Consider the following 18,054-nt stretch of genomic DNA (forward strand, 5'->3'; position numbering starts at 1 on the left):
GTCTTCACCCTTCAAGAATGTCTGTGAAACACAAATCTGATGCAAGTGCTGGTGATATAGTAAAGAAGAAAAAACCATCACCATTGAAAATAAAGTAGAAATAATAAATAGGTCAGAGAGAGGTGAAACTCCATCATTCATTGGCAGAGCACTTGGTTACAGTTGATCAACGATAGCATTTATTAAAATAATGTACCTGTTCTGACTTACATACAAATTCAACTTAAGTACAAATCTACAGTCCCTATCTCGTACGTAACCCAGGGACTGCCTGTATATCTTAAATCGAAGTCAAAAATCAAGGCAAAAAATATTCATAATCAGGAAATAAAAATAACAAAGAATGAATGAAAGTTTTTTTGGGAAATCCAATCTTGGACAACCAGGACATGCACAATGCCGAGTTTTATATCTTTGTCATAATGATGTCACATACCACACACTTATGGTTGATCTTACCTAGTAATGCTATAGTAACCATAAGCAAATAATCCACAAAGGGGAGTCCCCCATAAGATAATCATTAGTGCATTATATAGTCTGAGCATAACATCCATTAAGTGTATATTCAACAATTTTTACAATATAACCTAACGTTTTATTTGCCTTTTTAATTGTTTCTGCACAACGCTTAAATGATAAAAATGTTTCATTAATCCTCTGGTGAAGGAAATTCCACTGTAATTATGTTGTTAGACTTAAGCACAGCGTTTGACACCATTGACCATTCTATTTTACTGGCCATGCTAAATGATGTTGGGCTTACAGGCACTGTGTTCGCTTGGTTTAGTTTTTATTTATCAAATTGATTCCAATACAGACAGAAATGTGCTGACAGCACTCCATCATTATACACAACTGAGATACGGTGTCCCACAAGGCTCAGTACTGGGACTGGGGCCGGCTGTCCGCTGGGGCAAGAGGGGGCAATGCCCCCTTAAACAAACGTCCTGCCCCCTTAAATCAAACTTTTAGAAGTTGAGAAAGAAAATAATAGATTGCCCACAAACTGAATATGGACAAAATTTACTACAGTAGCTGAAAAATCCACTGGAAAAGGCATAAATGAGAAGATATGTTTCACCTCTTGTTTGCTCTTTCCCTCCATGCTCTGTTTGTGCACAGGCTCACACAGCACTCGACAGAGATCCCCCACTCACCCTACCCCCAGCTAAACATCCAATCACTGTTAGTATGCAAATGACCTGGTGTCAGGCTTCTAAGTAGGCAGAGCAGAGCAAAATGAGTTGCGCAACAGCGGGAGGCTTTGAGGAAGCAGCAAATCTCTGTCGTCAACATCATAGCGAGTGCGACTCGTGATATAATTAACAACAACTAAAAATATATCTATATTTGTACAGTTAATGGGGGACTAGTCCATTGTTCTCACAGTTTCAGTCTGGTAGAGAAGTGTTTCTTTCTCTTTTCCTCAGGCACCACTGTGTCTGCTACATAAAGCCGACTGGAGGACCTGTGTCTGTCAGACCCGACACAAAGCCCCGCCTCAGCTTCAACTCTGCACTCAACAGTTTTCTCGTTTCATATACTGATGTAATCCCAGCGATTTTAGTAAAGATTATTCACTTTCCACCCAGCTTCCAGCAGCTCACAAAGGGAAAGTTAATGCTGTGAGATGCATCCTTTTTTCCAAGCTTTTAAAAAGTGTGGCACTGCCCCTGCCTGTACCAATAGCAGTAGCAATGATGCTGCTGCTGGTACATCAGAGACATCAGCTGGCATGTCTGCTCCTGTGGCATCAACAGGCACTGCTTCTCCTGTACCTCTGCCAACAATTGCTGCCCCAAAGCAACCCGCTCAGCTACCCAGTGACTTAAATGGCAATACACCATCCCAGCCAATACTGGGTAGTTACCCCAAACGTGTATTTGGTGGTACAACATTAAGATCATTCAATCCTGCCTGGTACCGCACACAACCATGGCTGGAGTGCTCTATTGTGCGGGACGCATGCTTCTGTTTCCCCAGTTGGAAATATGGCAGCACTGTTAATGAGAGGGATGTAGTTTTTACCTTAACTGCTTTTAACAACTGGAAAGCAGCACTTGATTGAGACAAGGGGCTACAGAGGCATGTGTCCAGCCACAACCATGTGCATGCTTCAACCATCTGGACTGAGCATAAAAGCAGAGAGGCCACGGGGGGGACTGTGGATTCAATGTTGGCTGGTAAAACACAACTTGAAAAAAACCATTACTATGTCAAGAGTATTGGTAGTGCTATAAGGTTTCTCTGTGTAAATGAGTTGGGGCTCCTTGGGACGGCAGAAACCTTGAGACATGATGCAGCGGGTAATGATGATAACATTGCTTCAGGTATTTTTCTAAAACTGATGGAATATACCTTAGAGAAGGATGAGAAGCTAGCAAGCATTGCTAAGGGTATCCCAAAAAATGCAAAATACACATTTAAGGATATCCAAAATGAAATTATCCAAACACTGGCTGACATGGTGCTTGGAGAAGTCAGGAAAAAATATGAAAGTGCTGATTCTGCAGGGTTTTGCCTCAAAAGTGATGGGACCAGGGATAGGTGCAATGTGGAAAATTTGTCTGTGATAATACGGTTTGTCAGAAATTCCATGCCAGAGGAGCATCTTATTGGGTTGCTTGACTTGCAACAACTTGATGCAGAGTACATCACCTCTGAGATACTGTTACACCTTTCTGATGCTGGCTACAGTGCTGACAGTATACTGAACCAGTGTTATGATGGGGTTAGAGGTGGTGTACAAGCTCTGCTCCAAAAGAGGCTTGACAGATATGTCCCATATATCCACTGCTACAACCACCAACTGCACTTAGTGGTTGTGCATGCCATGCAGAGTGAGCCGTGTGCAAAAAGATTTTTTAGCTTATCTAGTTCACTCTACAACTTTTTCACCACCACTATGTGCTCAATAAACATGATGCACCTTGTCTAAAAAGGCTGCTTGAGATCAGATGGACAAGCCACTATGAGGTGACAAGGTGCACTGTGGACAATCAAGAACAAATCCTTAGTATCCTATCTGAAATGACAGAGATGATGATGCTGCAGTTGACCTGTGTACCGAGGCATCAGGCCTGCTATGCCAAATTAAGAGGCATCACTTCTTTGAGATTAGAAAGTTCCTAGTGCGGGTGCTTGGTGTCTTGAAACCAGCAAATGCTATTCTACAGTCTCAGTCAGTTGATCTGTGCAGTGCTTCTGAGGTTGTTAGTGCAGCACTGGACTCCTTAAAAACATCCGTGAGGATGACTGTTGGGGAGTGTCATCTCCTGCTGAGGATGAGTCACATCCAACAAAGAGAAGGAGAACAATGAGCAAACACCTGGATCAAAGTGTTGTGCTCTCAACTTTGGGCCATACAGACTCTGGTGACCCTACCATTTCCCCCCATCAGTCTCTGAAAAGATCCCTGCTTAACATCCTTGACAGGGCCATTTCAGAAATGGAAACTAGATTTTCACACAAGAATATTGAACTGATGAGAGCCATATCTAGTCTTGCACCCAAATCTAGCACATTTCTAGATCCCACCCTGTTGCACCCTTTGGCTGTGATGGCTGGCACTGTAGCAGATGTTGTAAGTCTGAAAATGAAGTTCTTGTGGCAAAACAGATGCTGCTCAAAAAATGTTCAAAGGAAACAGACCTGTCCACTGTGTGTAAACTCCTGCAGGAGTACAAGGAAGCTTTTCCTGAGTTGCATAAATTGTGTGTAACAGCCCTGGGGCCTCATGTATAACGCCGTGCGTAGAACTCGCACTATAACATGGCGTAAGCACAAAAGCCGAAATGTGTTTACGCACAGAAAAATCCAGATGCAGGAATCTGTGCGTACTCCAACTTCCACGTTCTTCCGCTACATAAATCCCGATCAGCGTGAAAACTAACGCTCGTGCACGCGCATTATGTAACGCCCCAAATCCTCCCAGAATTACGCCTATTTGAATATGCAAATCAATATAAATCGCCCTTAAGCGCAGCCTTCTGTGAAAAGACAATGGGAAAAGCACGGGGGAAAATATAAGAATTTCAGCGAATACCAAGTGGAGGCAAATGAAAAACATACTATTTGTTCAAATAAACCGTGGTATAATCAACAAAAGGAAGTTGATTGAGTGACATAGCGTGTTGGAGAAACTTGAAAGCTCACATTCACAAATCGCACAGTGCCGGAAATAAAAAAGAAGTCACATATCAAAGTCGCTGTGAAAAGCCGAGTTGTAAGCCCACTGTCTGAGTGTCATATGAAAGCTTATTAGGTACAGAGAAAAAGGCACACAGTGAGGAAAAGCACGAAATGTCAACTTCAATCTCGACATTTCCACTTTAATCACGTAGTTTATTTTGTCATTAAAGTAGAACATCATAAACTTCATCTTAAAATCGTTTAATTAACCAGTTTCTCAAATCACATCGTAATTAAAGTAGCACGTTAAATGCTTTGTTTTGTATTTGATCTTCTATGTGCTCTATGTGTGTGAATCACTACTTGCTTTTTAAACCGGCTCTCTTCCTCCAACTGGACACAGAATCAATTACATTCGTAATATTACAGTTCTCTGAATAACTAAAATACTGAGATGTATACGTGATATCATTTTCATGATGATAGGAGTTAAAGCACGTTATTAAACATGTGTTTCACTTCAATGAAATAATTTATTGCAGCAGTACTCAGGGGCGGCTCTAGGCTTGTGGTGGCACTGGGCAGAGGAAGAATCGGTGGCTCCTTCCGCCCGTCAGTAAGGTAGCTTATGCACAGTGGATGGCTACGTCCGTTGCGGACACTGCATAGCTTTTGCCGAAATTTGTCGCTGTGTTTTTAGTTGTGTTGTTATTTTCTCTTTCTGTTTTATATTCAATATATATTGGCGTAGCCGTCACTGCAGTCAGTGCTTTTCTTTCCCCAAGTAACCGATCGCCATACAATCAGCTCTGTAATAGACGTTAAGCCATCTGTAAGCTTAGCGCGATTCTTCAAAACGTTTAAAGAACATTGAAATATCTTCGTAGTACATGTTTAATTATTCTGTCCTTAACGACACTCCCAGTGAAGAATATAGATTATTTAAATGAAGTTAAAGTTTTATCTGTATAATTTAATAAACATATTTTGCTGAATTTCACCTTATAAATGATATCGTTTCTGTTTCTGAACCGCGAGGTCCGTACAGAAAAGGCTTTAAAACATCTTGCAGTGGCTGAGACAGCGTGTCCTTAAAGCTGTATACCGATAATTCCCTTTCCGATCAGCTGCTGCTGTGATTCACACTCAGATACAGTGATATAAATACTCTGAGTGGTGCAGTGAGAGAAATATTGAAAAAGATGATCCGCTGTGGCAACTCCTAACAAGCGGAGCTGAAAGAAGAAGAAGAAGAAGTGAGAGTAACAACGCTAAAGCAGTTATGATATTTGGAATACTATGGCTGTTCCCTCTACCATTATATTGTTACAAGTTAATTACAATCAGATGCATTACACTAATAAACACTATGCGGTTAGTTTCGGTGTATTTATAAAGCCGCGTCAGGAAAATAAGGTGTAACCACACAGGAACAGTAGCACTGCTTTGACGCTGGGTGCCGCCAGTCTGCAAAACCGAGCGGAGAACTTGCGTACAAGGTATGAGGTACCGTGGAAAAGTGCGTGGATTTACACCAAGTGTAGGTTTTATACATCGCGATTTGAACGTGGAAAAGTTCTTACGCAACATTTCTGTGCATACGCACCGTTTATACATGAGGCCCCTGGTCATTGGTGTGTCTTCAGCATCGTGTGAGAGTTCCCTCTCCACTTTGTCATGGGTCCTAACCCCCTATCATCGCACCATGTTACGTGGAAGAAAGAGGAATTTGGTGATCTTGGCCCATGAGAAGTCCATAATAAATAACTTGGATATGGATGAATTTGTAAGAGTATTTGCAAAGGGAAACAGGAGACTGATGTTGTAGAGTGGATTGAGGAGAAAGGAGAGTGGAGCTGTTCAGTTACAAACAGAGAGTTCAGTTGCTTGCAAAAAAAACAACCTGAAAACAAGACAAAAAGACAAAAAAAGAAGAAAAAAGTTAAAATGTACTGTTCTAAATCTGTTGTGTTTTACAAATTAGTTTGAGAATTGTAGGAAAAGACATGGTGAGTTGTTTTTTTTTAAATTACTATGCCAACCCTTTTTAGTTTTGTAAATATTGGCTATATTGAGAGGTCTTATTTTACTCTTACTTTATTTTGCAAATTTATTTGAGAATTAGGCCATCCAATTAAGATAAAATTTATATTGTTGGTTGTAAAGATCTGGATGGATATTTTATTTTATTCATTATTTATTTATTTTTTTATTCTATTTTTCAGTTTTATTTTTCAAGACTTGGTGAATTGATTTTTTTTTTATAACTTGGCCTACCCTTTTTAGTTTTGTTAATATTGGCAATAGTGAGTTGTGTTATTGTTGGGTTTGAATATATTTGATATAGGCCATCCAATTAAGGTAAATGTCATGTTTTTAGTTGTTATAATCTGATGAGGAATATTTTATTTTTTGTTGTTTTATTGTTCAGTTTTCCTCCTGAGGGATTGCCACCTTATCGTGGTCAGGGGGTTTGCGTGCCTTAGTGACCCTAAGAGCTACACCAGCAGAAGCTTAGCCTTTAGGTGGGACACCTAAGTTGGACAGGTCTTAGGGTAGAGGCCTGACAAAGTGCAATCCAATTACATGACAAAAGCAGTTATACAGAGCACCCCCTCCACCACCCCACCCCTTTCCCACCTCCGTCGCCACCATGTGCCCCCTTCACATTTCTGTCTGCCCCCTTAAATATGCCTGTCTAGAACCGGCCCAGACTGGGACCTTTATTGTTTTCACTTTACATGCTTCCACTGGGAACTATCATTAGAAAACATAATGTTAATTTTCACTCATATGCAGATGACATCCAGACCAAATTAATTTTCTCTGATGCTGTCTTTAATTAGTTATGATAGTGAATCAACCGAATGGATGAATGAGAACTACTTGTCCTTAAATACAGATAAAACAGAGATGGTAATTATTAGAGGAAATGATGCTGATTGCAACTTTTTTTTGTTATATTTAACTCAGCTGGAATCACCATTAATATTACTGAATCAGCCCACAATCTAGCAGTTATCCTTTCCTCTAGCATGTCTTTTAAAGTGCACATTACAAAATTGTCTAAATCATGTTTCTTCCATCTTAAAAATGTTGGGATATTAAGGCGTTTTCTAAATAAGCAGGATTCTGAGAAATTATTTCATGCATTTATTTCTAGTAGGACTTAACTGTACGTGGATTACTCTGAATTCTTTGTCTCATGCCGATTAATCAACTAGAGAGCCAGTTTTGTAGGTTACCTTTGATGGCTACAGTTTTTAGTTTAAGAATTAACCTTTAGTGTGGGACTGTATCAAAAGCTTTTTGAAAGTCTAAGTAAATTATGTCTCATGCTTTGCTTTTATTAACTATTGCAGTTGCCTGTTTAAAAAAAATCAAAAAGATTTGTTTGGCATGATCTTCCTCTCATAAATCCATGCTGACTGTTATTTAATATGTTATTTTCATATAGGCTCTTTTCTAATTTATTTCTTATTACAGTTTACATAATTTTGCATAGGACAAAAGTAAGACATATTGATCTGTAATTTTATTTTAAAATCTATGAACATGGAGCTTGCTTTTACTGCTGCATGGGAGGTTCCATTTGTTTCCTCCTTTATAAATACAGTACTTGAGTGATTTATTTGTTCAGTTGATTCATTCATGAATTTTCTACCTTTTAACCAAGACTGGGTCTCAAGGGCAACAGTCTTAACAGTGAGGCCTATACGTCGCTTTCCTCAGCCACACTTGCTAACTCATACTGTGGGACCCCAAGGTATTCCCAGGCCATCTAGAAGATATAATCCTCCCAACGCTTATTGGCTCTTCTGTGTTTGCTACCCAGATCCATGTGTGATTTCACTGTTCCTTTCCCCCCACTTATGAGCAACACCCCGAGTTACATTAACTCCTCCACTTGAGGCAGTAGCTCACCTCCAACTTGGAGAGGACACTCGATGTTTTTCTTACTGAGGACCATGGCCTCAGATTTGGAGGTGCTGATTCTCATTCCTGCTGGTTCACATGATGGGTCAGACAAAGAGTGATTCATATAAAATATTAAATGAATACCCCGCCCAGTATTTTTTCAGTTCATTTGCTATTTCCTTCTCATTTTCAATGATTTCTCCTTTTATGTCCCTGAAGATTCTTATATTCTCTTTTATTGTCTTTTTTACTAGAGCAGTATTCTAGTAATTGCTTCACTTGCAATTTTTTGGGGTACTCTTTTGACCTTTCAGATACTTTTTTGATCTCTTGCTGCAGTGTCTGGTATTCCTCCAAGTCAAAATCATTTGGCAGTTTTTTATTTTCATGTATACTGATCATTTCAGTTTTACCTTTTTAATAATCCCCTTATTTATTCATTTCAGAAGATTTCTTAGTCTTTTTGCTTTATTGGTTTTTGGAATAAGCTTATTTTGAGCCTAGGCCAGAATGTCTCTAAAAGTGACACCAGATATGGTTCATAACTGCAGAATGTATACTTCTATCTCATTCTGTGTTTTCTAGATTCTTCTATATCATCATGTGAATTCGCTTTGCTCAAATTATCTCTTTGCTTACGTAAACATCTGTGTGTTTTTAAAGATGATCTCAGATTTTGCCATGTTGTGATCACTGTTGCTTAAAGTATCAATGACTTTTTTTATTACTCTGTCTTCATTGTTCAAAATGATGAGATCTAAATAATTGTCATCACGTGCTGAGCTTGAAATAAACTGCCGCTATTATCAGTTCTGTTTCCTCTTTTGTATTTCCAATAGTAGCTTCCTAATCAATGCTTAGAAAGTTTAAATCACCCACTAACACTATGTCCTCTTTATCACACATATGTCTCATTTAATTAAATAATATGGAATTTCCCAAAATATCCAAATCTGTAAGCCTTTAACAAACTCCAGTAACCAAATCTTTGCCTTTCTTCTTAACTAATTTAACCCATAGTTATTCTGATATGCTCTTTTCTTCCATTTTGAATTTATGAGAGTGAATGTTATTTTTCTTATATAGCACCACACCTCCTCCTTTCTTTCCTTGTCTCTCCTCAACTGTCCTCCTCATGTATAGCCACTAATATTATATTCCTCTCCATCAGTCTCATTTAGCAATGACTCTATAATTCCTATAATATCATAGTCCCAAATCAATCCTGTTGCTTCAAATTTGTGCATTTTCTTTTCATTGGTCCTAGCATCTATGAGTAAACATTTTAGATGAGGAAAGGTACTTATTGCCTTTTCATCAAATTTTCTTTAGGTAGGGTTTTTGTCTCAGTTTTTCAGTCCAGAGAATAGTTTAAATGTTTGTACACATCCCTGAAAGTTCTATTTTTCCCTCCATCACATTGGTAAAGGAAATTTTACAGTAAAAGGTATTCCAGTGGGTGAGAAAAATTAAACCTTTATTGCACCATGTCTTTATTCATGCATTATGGCATAATATTAAATTCTGCTCATGTGGATTTTTTCTGCTACTGGAAGGATTTCAGAGAAAATAACTGATTTAGTTTTGGCTTTTAGCTTGTTTCCAAGTTCCATGATTTTTCCTGAAAAAAATATTAATGTACTTGTCTTTACAATGTTGATTGTTCCAAAATGGACTATAACCAGTGGCTCTTCACCTGCCCTCACCAATAACTGGTTCACTTTTTGGGTTTTGTGGGAAACATTTGTTCAACACACCGTTGTTGACTCTCTGCTGCATATTGAGTTGGCAATATTTTCGGAGTATCTGTAATGTGTACTTCCCTTTTCTGGTCTTCAATTACTTTAAATTGGTTTGAATGAATAGTTTTTTCAGGCTTTAGATATAGTAGTTAGTTCATTTGTATTAGTTCAATCATTTTCTGATGCAATGTTGTGGTGTCTTATTCTCCTTTTGACTACTTGAGTCCAAGTTTGATCTGTTGTAGTTTGTATATTGTTGCTATTCTCTTTGATTTTGACCAAATCTGTTTTTTGCCTGGGTCTTCAGTTTTATGAAGATTGGTTAGTCTCTGGAGCTGATTTTTGAGACCACAAATCCTTGTATTGAGGTTTTCCATTATTACTATTTTCACATACGAATGTAGTCCAACTAGGTGGGATCTTGAATAACAGTTCCTGTATTACATCTATTACAAGTACAAGGCTTGAAAAACATTATTCTGTACTTTTCTTCTTTACAGAGTTTTCTCTAGTATTTTATGTCAATGATTCATTTGTCAAGTGAGTAGGGGCTTCAGTTTTGCATTTATTTTGATTCAGTAGCAACTAGTAATTGTAGAGTTGGAGCCTATTAGTGTGCTCTGCTTTTTGGTAGACAAGAAACAGCATTTCTTTACAGCTCCTTAAATACTGTGTTAGTGCCCCTATGATAAGTATCCCCAATTTCTAGGCAGTCAACTAGTACAGGAAAGAAGAACCTATGGTGAGCCTCTGACTTACCTGCAACTGACCTTAACCAAGGGGCATGTACGTGATCACCCTCAGGATCACAACCACATAAGTACCACAGTGACGATAGTCTACAATTCTTTTCACTTCATTCTGTTTATCTTCTACCACTTGCACTGAAGGAGGAACAGGTTTTGATCTGTAGTAAATACCACTATAAACAGGTTTCAACCAGGACAGATGAAATGTTGAATGGATCTTAAATTGCGTAAGAAGAGCCAGTCATAAGACATTGGCCAAGCCCTGTTACAGATCACGTAGGAACCATTATCGTTTACCTAGGAGCCAGTTTGCGGGATGGAACTTCCGGGCAAAGGTCTCATTTACTGAGCCACAACTTAAACTCTTGAGCCACATTACATCTCTGGTTCTCAAACAGTTTGACAGAGGTTTTCTACTGTCTTCAAATTCCCCAGAACTAAATCCCAGACTGACTTAAGTCTCCGAAGATACTGAGATACACTAAGAACCAATGATGTAAGTGAATAAAATTCAACTAACTATAGTTAGTGTCAATAAAGACACTCAAATGAGAACATTTTAAGAAATGAATATCATTTCATAGGGGGAGTTACAGTATGACAACCACATGCCATGGTCTGAATTTTTTTGCTTTTTCTTCATTTTCATCACAAGGTTTTATCTGCTTTAGTACTGGAATAATTACACATAATGGTCAATGGACTGTATATAAATTTGGGATGCTTTGTCAGTATGTTTTGCCAGTTACTTAAAAAAGTATTTTCAAAGTTAATATATCTGATCTCTGTACTTCCTTATGTTGTTGGCATATAAAAATAATTTAAACTGATTTACAAAAAGGAAATTGTGCTGAATAAAAACCCTAATATCTACTCATATAGAAAGTGTTTTAAAATACTACAGTATATGATTTATGCTAAGTTCAAAAATATTATCCATTTTACACAGTTTCCAGTGTGTGCTTCATATTTGGGAGTTACACAAATGTTGTCCAATTCAAACAATAATGCATCCAAAACAACTTCTCTCATATTCTGTCCCAAACTGTTATTTAACTCAATTTTTAGATGTTGCATTAAATATTGAACTGATAACGCTCAACAGACATCCATCAAATACTATATATTATTATCTGTCAAACAGGAAATAAAAGGGTGACTCTGAGAATCAGCTTTGAAAGCAAGATCAATGATGAAATCCAGAATTTCAGCGAAAACATCTTAAATGAGGTTTGTAAATCTTTTACATCTACTGCTTAGTAATGAAATGTCTGGTTATTTCTGCCACTTTCTACTGCTTGTAATTTGCACACTTCTTTTGGTTAAACAAGGACAAAATATAAAAATTTGTCCTTTGTGCTTACTGGATCTTTAATGTAATTTTTTAGTAGAACAATATACATACCTAGTGTACTGTATGTGCTTGAAAACATGTGCTACAACTTATTCACAGTTTTTTTCTTCATCCAAAACAGAATTTGACAAACATGATCAAAACTCTTAATGGTTCAGTTGCTGTGTACTCTGAGCTGACCCATTTTGGTATGGTCTTAGTACGTATTTATGGTAACAAGACTAACTTTGGGGATTAGTGAAATTGAAGCTGCGAACATGCATACCAAGACTAAGTTTAGTTGCAGGATGCTTATTGGAGTCAGAAAATGGAAATAAAGTTGCAAAACCAACTTAGACCACCTCATGACCAGGTTTAACAAACTTAGTACAGTAGGTAATGTTAGAAAATGAATTCAGCATGCATCAGGCAAACTGTTACAGACATGAAAACAGCAATATGCCATTAAAAATATCAACACCATATTTATATTTGGACTAAGGGTATAGTATGATACTGAATCAAATATATTTAACTAAATGCTTCAGAAAAAGAGAAGCAATGCATGGAAACATTTATATTGCATAATAGAAGAAATAGATCAACATAGGATCAACATTCATTTAAGCCATCATTCTTCAGTATAAAGACACAAAGTCAGTGAGTGAAATAAAAAAAATCCCTTGGCTATCGGTTCTGAAAGTGCAAATTTAAACAGTATAGTATTCCTTCGGAGTGTCATCAGATGCATAATGTATGACAAGTCTGCCATATTATCTATATAATTGAGATAATAAGGTATAGTATTAAAAGATGAAGACCCACAAATACTTAAACTCTATGAACATCACATATAAAAATGAGCCAGGGTCGTGATCTCTCTTGGAGACTTAAGCCAGTGGTTACTTGTACATTATATCAAAGGGGTATAGAAGATTGCAAGATACTGCTGAAACAGGATGTAATTTACAAAGGAAATTTGAAGTGATTCTAAACTTCCACCCTGGAGCAAAGTAAATATTTAGGCAGGGGTGATATTAACCTCCTAAAATCTTGTTGCAGCTACAGTCAAATAATATTGCCTAAAACTCAATGCAGTAACATATAAAATAAATATAAATAAATGTGACCTTACAATCGCTATAGGCTCCCCTAATACTAATACAGAATTAATCAATAGCTCTTACATATTAACTTTAAAGATAAAATAATATCTCTTGACTTGGGTGATGTGCATATATGTCAAGCTGGGAGAGTGATGATGGTTTGGGTGAATTCAGTACAGGAAAATGAATTACTTTTTTCTCATATATACCAGGGCACACACCCATGCCACCCTGATGATAGATCATCATCCACCCATAAGTTGCAGGGAGATAATTATACTTCTCATGAAGTTCTAATAACGTTTACTTTTTGTTTTTATTACCATTCTATATTCTTTCTGTAGATTTCGAGGCTTTTTCAGACGCTCAACTTGAATAACATGTACAATAATGACAGCAACTCTTAATTAATCTAATATAGCTTAATGAATTATGTTTTTAAATTTACACAAGGATGTACTTTTTTCCCATTCTCCATCCATTTAAAAAAATGTAAGTCGTTAATTGAGAGAGGGTGAGACTTTAATTGTCAGTGAACTGCCCTTAATGAGCAATTAGACAGTCAGCTGAGCAACCAAAGAGAAACAAGAAACAACAAGACTAACTGCATATTAGTTAAACTTGGTATTGATCTTGTTTCACTGTTCACTGCACCAGCACTTAGACATGAGAACTGTCTCCTGTTAGTACCGTATTAGGTAGTCTGGTACCTGGTTATCTCAGGTACACTGCTACTGACCCAGTGAGACAACAGCACTGTCAACTCCAGTGTATATTAAAGTAAGACAAGGAGAAAAACATTTAGTTAATGTACATATAAAAAAACAATTACAGAACAAAATACTACTTTCTGTGCAGTCCTGTAAGTAAGTATAAAATCTTTTACAACAAGTGAAAAATAAATAACATAGTGCTTTTTGAACAAGTCCTAAATTATACAACCCATGGTGACAATTAATACAACAGATTTTACTTTGCCATTATTTTTTCAACAAGATGTTAATCAACATGATTAAGTGATGAAGTTAGTGCACCCTGACTGCCTCCATATCAACTGAAACTGCTGTTAGAGGAAGGTGCTGTTATTGAAGTGAACTTGGCTAGTTGATAACAAAGAAGTGTCACCTTCTCTGAGTTAAAGCTAAATGTTTTGCAGTTCAATCTGTTTTATTTATTTTTAAAATTCTTAATAGACCAGCATCTTGATATCATAATGTGCACTCTGGTATGTTTACATTGATAAGTTCAGATAGGTACTGTAAGTTGAGTCTAGGCCATTTAAAGTTTTGTATGTAGGAAGAAGGATTTTGAGAGCAAGTGAAATAAATTTAGAGCAGGAGTTTTGTGGTCACACCTCTTACTTTCTAGTAATGATTCTTGAAGTGGTATTCTGAATTAAATGAAGACTGCAAATAGAAGGATTTGGACAGCATGCTGCCTCGCAGTTAGGAGACCCGGGTTCGCATTCCAGGTCCTCCCTGTGTGGAGTTTGCATGTTCTCCCCGTGTCTGCGTGGGTTTCCTCCGGGTGCTCTGGTTTCCTCCCACAGTCCAAAGACATGCAGGTTAGGTGCATTGGCGATTCAAAATTGTCGCTAGTGTGTATGTGTGTGTGTGCTCTGCGGTGGGCTGGCACCCTGCCTGGGGTTTGTTTCCTGCCTTGTGCCCTGTGTTGGCTGGGATTGGCTCCAGTAAACCCCCATCACCCTGTAGTTAGGATATAGCGGATTGGATAATGGATGGATGGATAAATAAGCTATATTGTTAATAATTAAACATGTGGGACACGGTGGACAGCGGTAGCGATATCAAGTGTACATCTCACTGTTTAATTTATTCAGAGAGCTGTAATATCATGAATGTAATGGATTCTGTGTCCTGTTGGAGGAAGAGAAAGCTCGTTTAAGAAGCACATAGTGATTCACACACATAGAGCACATAGAAAAACACATTAAAAACAAAGGATGTAACGTGCTACTTAAGTTACGATGGGATTTAAGAAACTAGTAAATTAAACAATTTTAAGATGAAGTTCGTGATATTCTACTTTAATGACAAAATAAATTACCTGATTAAAGTGGAAATGTTGAGATTAAAGTTGACATTTCGTGCTTTTTTCCCCACTGTGTGCCTATTTTTTTTTGTCTGTACCCTAATAAGCTTTCATGTGACACTCAGACGGTGGGCTACAACTAGGGAATCCATTCTCGGACAGGTTTATCCATTCCCGGGAATTCAGGAATCCTGCATGTCATTCTCGGGAACCCCGGGATGACACAGTGCATGGGCATCTCACATGTGAAAGGTTTTAGAACGACCAACAATTATTTTTAATAAAACTACTGCAGTATGTTGACACCAATAAAAAACTAACCTCATCTACAAGCAGTTCATGCTGTCATATAAGTACATGTATCTAGTTCAGGGGTGCCCAATGCATCGATCGTGATCGAACGGTAGATCTCGTTGCATTTAAAAAAAAACTTTTTTTTAAATATTAGTCTATCATATATCCTCCCTATGGCATTTGCCACTTGATTGACATACAGGGCAGCCAGTCTCAGATCTCCTTTCTTCTAAGACACTGGTCATCCCGCACGCACGATCAAACGCGCAAGCTACTGCAAAACTCCGGCTGTGATCTAGTTAGCCTTCCAATTTATATCGACTAAAGAAGGGATTTTAAAAAAAATTTTTGGGGAGGGTATGGGCTTTATGTGTAATTAGAAGAGGATTTTTTTCTCTCACAATGTCACAATCGAAATGTGTTTGTCTGATCAGTCAATCTAACATTGCTATTCCAAAGAAGGAAAATGTGGAAAGGCACTTTCGAACTATTTATAAAAACTACGAAAGAAAGAGAAAAGAGAGGGAAGTAAAATCGCAGTTAATCGGACAGCTGTCATTTTTCACTCAGCTGAATTCAAAAGCTCCTTGACTGCAATATCGCCTCTACTTATTTATGCGAGTCAGCCTTTTCCCACATGAAGATGATTAAATCCAAATACTGTAGTGACCATAAATGTATTGAATTGTTATTGTGCCATAAAGGTTATTCAGTTATGCGTGTGTGTGTATATATATATATATATATATATATATATATATATCTGTAATAATAAAAGGCAAAGCCCCGACTGACTGACTCATCACTAATTCTCCAACTTCCCATGTAGGTAGAAGGCTGAAATTTGGCAGGCTCATTCCTTACAGCTTACTTACAAAAGTTAAGCAGGTTTCATTTCGAAATTCTACGCGTAACGGTCATAACGATCAACAACGTCCGCCATATTGAACTTTCTTATTCACGGCCCCATCTTCACGAAATTTGGTAGGCAGCTTCCCTGCGCTAGCCGAAACCAATGTACATACTTATTTCGGTGGTATGACGCCACTGTCAGCCACCATATTGAATTTTCCAACATCACTAATTCTCCAACTTCCCGTATAGGTAGAAGGCTGAAATTTGGCAGGCTCATTCCTTACAGCTTACTTACAAAAGTTGAGCAGGTTTCATTTCGAAATTCTACGCGTAATGATCATAACGGTCAACAATGTCTGCCATGTCGAACTTTCTTATTTATGGCCCCATCTTCTCGAAATTTGGTAGGCGGCTTCCCTGCACTAACCGAAACCAATGTACGTACTTATTTCGGTGGTATGATGCCACTGTCGGCCGCCATATTGAACTTTTCAACAGTCTTTGTTACTTATGGCAACCATCTTCAAGAAATTTGGTACACGTGTTCCCAACGCTAACTGAATCCTACTTACGTACATATATACGTCCATAGCCTGCAGCTTGGTCACCATGTGAGGGTCCCAACGCCTCCCATGCTGTTGGCTGCCTGCCTATATAAGGCCGTCCGTCGCTCCAGTCTCTACATTCCCTTCCTTGCTTCGCCACGGGATTCACGTCTCCCTGCTGACAACTACAGCCTTTTTGTTTCATCCACGGCTTCTCCGCTGTTTTATTGTTTGTTTATTACAATTATAGTTATTGTATAGGTATTTTACACTTACTTTACATTACTCAGGTACCCATTTCCTTCATCCTTCCAACCCCCATTACCATGTCTATCGGGGTAATCACCATCGATCAAAGAACTGTCACTTACCCAGTGGTTTCCATGCCCGGAGATGGCACCTACCTTTTCCATTCTCTGTGTTACATATTGCACGGTCATATCAGGCTCACTCTTGATATCCGGAAGAACATTGTGTCTTATGTATTGAATGACTGGGACAGGTTCAAGGTGTGGACTGATGATGGTACAGGAGATAATTATACTACACAGGAGCACTAGAAGTGTGAAATGCTTAAGCCCTTCACCTATGGTTCTGCATGTCAGTTGATGGCTGCCGCTGAATTGTTCGGTTGGTGCTTTCAAGTGTACCGAAATGGCCAAATATTATACACCTTTCGACAACCGCCAATGCCTCTTAAACATCTTACATTCACAGGTGACGATTTCAGTAGTGGACACTTTGATGTTTATGAATGTTTAAACTCTCAAATGCTAGATGTGATTTTATCGCTGAAACCGGTTGTGTGCTTACAACGCTTGACAGATGCCAAATGTCACTTCAACACAAGTCCTGCAAATACTGCCGTAATTGAAACAAACCATGAACCTCAAACTGATTATGACAGCAGCAATCCAAGCTGTGAGATTTGAGACAAGATTACTGTTCACATGGCCCACTGTAAGTTGCATGCTCAAGAGTAAGCTCAGCGCACAGGTTGGTCATGTTACAACCGGAGTGCCGAACTGAAAACATGGTATACAAAGAGATCCTTAATAAATAATTATTGGTATATTTTCCCTCAGTTTAAAAAGGTTAAATTTTCTTCTTAATAAAAATTTTAATGCAGTACTTCGCCGCTGCGAAGCGTGGGTATTTTGCTAGTTTAGTTATAAACAAAATGATTGGCTGCATTTTGCTTTGAAATTAACAATAGTTTAATATCACTTTAAGAATTAGAATGCAAGACAAACCTATACACTTAATAACAAATGTTGCTGATTCAATAGGAGTATTTCGGATCTCTGTTTTATTTTAACCCTTTGA

The 18,054-nt window shown here is 38.0% G+C and overlaps 1 protein-coding gene across 1 annotated transcript in view; it reads left to right on the forward strand.

Annotated features, from left to right (window-relative positions):
- Positions 1–18,054, forward strand: part of LOC120539083 (macrophage mannose receptor 1-like) — a 48,171-nt gene that overhangs the window by 19,143 nt on the left and 10,974 nt on the right. Inside the window, exon 6 of the mRNA XM_039768818.1 lies at positions 11,688–11,773. Within this exon, the coding sequence (XP_039624752.1) occupies positions 11,688–11,773 (86 nt within the window). The remainder of the gene's footprint in view (positions 1–11,687; positions 11,774–18,054) is intronic.

The sequence above is a fragment of the Polypterus senegalus genome, chromosome 11, assembly GCF_016835505.1.
Source record: "Polypterus senegalus isolate Bchr_013 chromosome 11, ASM1683550v1, whole genome shotgun sequence".
Classification (NCBI taxonomy): domain Eukaryota; kingdom Metazoa; phylum Chordata; class Cladistia; order Polypteriformes; family Polypteridae; genus Polypterus; species Polypterus senegalus.